Below are 5,025 nucleotides of genomic sequence, written 5' to 3' on the forward strand. Positions count from 1 at the left end.
TACTTTTTAAATTTTGAACTACAAATCGCGTAGACATAAAATAAAATTTTCAAAATAGTTCAATTAGAAGGATTTAAAAGGGATCATGCCGTGGGCAAATTTGCAAACCTAACCAACGGATTATCAGCTAATAAATTTATTTTAAAAATAATATGTATGTGCAAATTGGATTTCTTTTGAATCGGCACTATTGCAGTAACTGAAAATATAATTTTGAAACCATAGCGACACCTATTACGTCTAGACACATTGAACCTAAAGTTAATTGACTTACGAACTCGCGCGGACATTACCTTGACATTAAAATGATCAATCAAACAGTATTGCAACAGTATATAAGGCTAGAGAAAATCGTAACAGGCATCATTTGGCAATCATTGCCCAACAGAACAGGAGCACAGGAAACCATGAGAGCAATCACGCTGGTATGTCTGGCGGTAGCCGTGGCAGCCGTGGCGGCACGGGACCCGCGCTACAAGAGGAACGCTGATCTCGAGGAGGCGGCTTCCCACCACTGGGAGAAGGGCGGCGGTGGCGAGCATCACGGCGACCACCACCACGAGCACGGCGGCGACGGCGAGAAGGGCTACAAGGGACACCACGAGCACGAACACGGCAAGAAGGGACACTCCCACCACGAGGGCCACAAGGGCCACTACGGGGAACACGGCGGCCACAAGAAGCACCACCACCACGACGACGGGTACTATGATGAGCACCACCACGGAGAAAAGGGTGAAAAAGGACACGGCTTCGAAGAAAAGGGACACTACCACAAGGGACACTCCACCAAGGGCCATCATGGTATACACAAAATAGACGAGTTCAAGAAGGACAAGCACTTCCACGATAAGCACGGCGAGTCTGGCTTCGAAGAGGGCTACGGCGGTCACCACCACGAGGGCGGACACGAGAAGGGCGGCCACTTCCACAAGGGACACAAGGAGGGCGGCCACCACGAGCACCACCACGGCAAGAAGGGTCACCACGAGGAGGGAGGACACCACCACGACCACAAGGGACACCACGACGAGGGCGGCCACCACGAGCACTGGGGACACCACGAGGGTCACGGCAGCAAGGGCGGACACGAAGACCACAAAGGTTGGGACTGGAAGGGGCACAAATAAGTTATCTATAATTGTTTTAATTGCTCGCGCATTTGTTTTTGTTAATGTTTTGTGATACGGAATGAAATAAATTATTTAAACATTTTATATAAGTCATTTATGCAAACTAAATGTCAATGTGTTGCATTGTTATTCTTTCCTACTTTTTGATAAGAAACTTATATCAGAACACGTGACGTTACTAAATTGTTACACGATCACTCGATAGAAAATCAGTGGTTCTTAACCGATGGACCGCGACCACTGGTGATCCTCCTTGAGAACGTCTAACGTAGTCACCGAAATTTTAAACAGAACATCCTTTTGTTGACTTTATTCGTCACATAACTTTCCAATCAATCACTAAAAGGTTAACAGCCACTGCGCTAGAAAAACGTATCGGAAATACCGCATATATTAGTCCAGCATAATTCCCTTCACAAAGTCTTTTCCGCCGCAGACTTTTGTTTTTAGAAACAATTCTGCATTGCGCACATTCCCCGCTTACATGTGTGACCGGGCAGCAAACAGGCAGAAATAAACCTGCCTTGGCTGCAAACACAAACTTTTTGCATTACCCTAGTCAGCAATTCTTGCAGCCCGGTTGCTAAGTTGCGAATGCGAGCTGAAACCTAAGTAGTTTATTTGTAGAAGCTGCTAACAATGTACTTTTTCATTCACGAGCTATTTTGGTTAGGAGATACGTCTACTTTTATTTTGTGTTGGTATTCTCATCAAGTTTTTTGTTTCAATTTATTTAGGAAACAAACAGTCGTATACAAATGTAATAAACAAAAGTGAACCTATAATTCCATAAATGTAAAACACTATAATCACAACAAGTCGAAACAGGGCCTATTATTAGGCACTGCACATAAAAAGAAATAAATTGAGAAGAACACAACTAAAATAGTTAGGGGAAAGTGGGGGAATTGGGAACGACGGGTATAAAAAACAGTGGGATATATAGTACTTCTAATTGCACAAAAAAATCTTTAGTATTTTTAACAAAAACATAAAGAGGCCTTCATGTGCCCAATGATGTGCCTAAGTGACTGTACTAAGATTCGGAAGCTACGCACATGTGGTCACGTTTAATCGAACAAAATATTTTCAACTTTTGTTATATTTTTTATCATATATCATGAATTATGATAGTTAGCAACGAGTTTTTGGAGTTGAAGACTACAAATTTTGTTATTATCTTGTATATGGTATCTGCTTTCAAACCCCAAGTGGTTTCAAGTTCAGCAAACTTACAATTATGAGCAGTGATCGGAATAGGTATATAGAATATAAATACCTAACTTATTAGAACAAAGTCATCAAGTGGAGACTTCCTTGCATTAACATTTTTTTCTTGACTTCCCGGATTAAACAATTCCGGGACTTTCCGGATTAAAACGATAGTAATGTCTGTAGATGTCGAAAGATCGTTTTCAACTTACAAGTGGATTTTAAGCGTGAAAAGAAACCGACATATGATTGAAAATATGGAAAAAAATAGTAATATATCTACAAGAAAATAATAATAGTTTTAAATATGATTCTGATTCTGACAATATTAACGATATAATTTTGTATTTAGATTGAAGAAATATATTTATAGAAAGTTACAAAAAATATATTTAACTCCTATTCATTGTATTGGACAAAAACGAGGAATGCATTGTTTTTTACGCAAAGTCTCCAATTTTTGACTATATTCTACTAAGTTTAGGTTTCTAATAGATATTTTATTTATTTGGGTATAAGTTTAGGTATAGAGTTCCCTACTGTACCTACAATATATACAGGGTGACCTTAGCCATTGGACAAGCCCTGAAATCCCACGTAGGGTTACTTCTTAGGAATGCTCTAACGTTAATATTTTTAATTAGAACAAAAGGAAACATACTGTATTAATCATTGGCAGTGTTTTTGACAATTTGTTCGAAAACGTAAACGACAATTAGGAAAGAGAATATAAAAAATAGGAGTAGTAGTAGGAGTAGGGGGGTAAATTATAATATAACTTACAATTACCCTTTCTAATCCAATTAAATTTTTAATTACAAGGGAATAAAATACAATATTATCATACAGGGAATCGCGTTCAATTCAGAGCGAAGCGAGGTGAAAGAATAAAATCCTAAGCAGTTTAGTACAATTAGGAAACCCTAAGAGAGATATCAGTGGCGTAGCTAGGCGTGGGCGAACGGGACCTTCGCCCACGGCCTCGCACTTAGGGGGACCAACCTTTTTATTACCTAGGAAAACACATTGAAAAGGGCCTCGTAAATGTGGTTTTCGCCCACGGCTGGATTGGTTCGCGCTACGTACGCCACTGAGGTATGTACTCGTAAAATAAAAAGCAAACTTTATTGCTGAATTAATACTCTGTCTTTTGATGAGATTTCATTGCCAACAATAATTCAAGTGCTTTATAGTTATTATAAGATTTCTTGGAATAAGTAAATAAAATGTAATTCTATGAATATGTATTTTTTATACACAGCAAGACTAAGCTTAAATATGTATAAAGAAAAATATACCAAATATTAAAGCAAATGTGTTAATGAGAAGTAAACTACAGTGCTCGAAACCAGCATACGACTCCAGCGTAAACAGCCTGTATAAACATAGTCATGTCCACAGATCACTAGACGGATATATCATAAGCCAATTCCCAGTTACTACACATTCACACCTCTGTTTGCGACGGGGGTTAAAAAATACGGACAAATCATAAATCATAAAATCATAAATGTTTATTGCAAACCATGGTACATATGTTGTTACAGGTGATAAAGTTTCACATGGACCCTGACAGGGTATAGCACATATATTCTTAAAAATAGTTTTTAAAGCTAGTAGTAGTAGCAAATGCGAGACGGACTCGCCCACTGAGGGTTCCATACAAATTTAATTGTTAGTAATTGTTGTTATAGCGGCAACAGAAATGCATCATTCTATGAACATTTCAACTGTCTAGCTATCACGGTTCATGAGATTCAGTCTGGTGACGGACAGACCGACGGACAGTGGAGACTTAGTAATTTTAGGTAGGTCTTAGGTATTTTACCCTTTGGGTACGGAAGCCTAAAAAGCGTTTCTGTGGTAACGCTTTTCCCATTACCATGCCACATAATGCCAAGTCTACCTAATAGATAATCTGTGACCGGCCATTAATACTAAACTGTAATCTGTGTTTCACGTGTGAGTTGTCACTCGTTTAGTTTTAGTTTAGTTTTAGCTTAGTTTTAAGTCAGGTACCCACTGAAAATCAGCGTCATGGTTTGCCGTGGCATTATGCTCAGTGGGGATCCTGTTTAGTATCTAGTTTGTGTTGTATGCTGTGTTATTTCAAAGTATTGTCCAATGTTTTTAAATTTATTTCTTTCTTTCTTTCTAAACACGTGTAGCTTTGAGAACGAATAATTTAGGAAATATTTGAATAGCTTTTGCCTGCGACTTCGTCTACGTGGAGTTAGTAATTTGGGTAGCTTTCTTTAATACAATCTGCTTTTTATCGATTCCCGATACAAACCTCCACCCCCTTTTCACCTCCTTAAAGGATGACTTCTGGGATAAAAACTACCCTATGTCCTTCCCCGGGACTCAAACTGTCTCTCTCTATACCAAATTTCAACTAAATCGGTTTAGCTGTTTAAGCGTGAAGAGGTAACAAACGGACAGGCAGACAAACAGACTTTCGCATTTATAATATTAGTATGGATTATGTACTAACGCTACCCGAGTAATATACCTACTTGTCCCGAGATATTAAGCAAAACAAATTCATACAACTTCAGCCATTTATATTCAAAATACAATAAATAAACTTTGCTTTCTAAGTGAAAGCATCCAGCTTGCAGTTTCTAATAGTGTTGGTAGAAACTAGAGTCTTTTGAGTCTAAACTAGACTCATTTTTAC

General features: G+C 38.7%; 1 protein-coding gene across 1 annotated transcript; it reads left to right on the plus strand.

Annotated features, from left to right (window-relative positions):
• Nucleotides 1-230: 230 nt before the first annotated feature.
• Nucleotides 231-1,222, plus strand: LOC134747607 (histidine-rich glycoprotein-like). Its single transcript, XM_063682205.1, has one exon. The coding sequence runs from the start codon at nt 306-308 to the stop codon at nt 1,128-1,130; it is 825 nt and encodes a 274-aa protein (XP_063538275.1). The 5' UTR covers nt 231-305; the 3' UTR covers nt 1,131-1,222.
• Nucleotides 1,223-5,025: the final 3,803 nt, after the last annotated feature.

This window comes from Cydia strobilella, chromosome 1, assembly GCF_947568885.1.
Source record: "Cydia strobilella chromosome 1, ilCydStro3.1, whole genome shotgun sequence".
NCBI classification, from domain to species: domain Eukaryota; kingdom Metazoa; phylum Arthropoda; class Insecta; order Lepidoptera; family Tortricidae; genus Cydia; species Cydia strobilella.

What these genes read in the sequence shown, in the direction of transcription:
- LOC134747607 (XM_063682205.1), top strand. Translation starts at nt 306, where the DNA reads ATGATCAATCAAACAGTATTGCAACAGTATATAAGGCTAGAGAAAATC.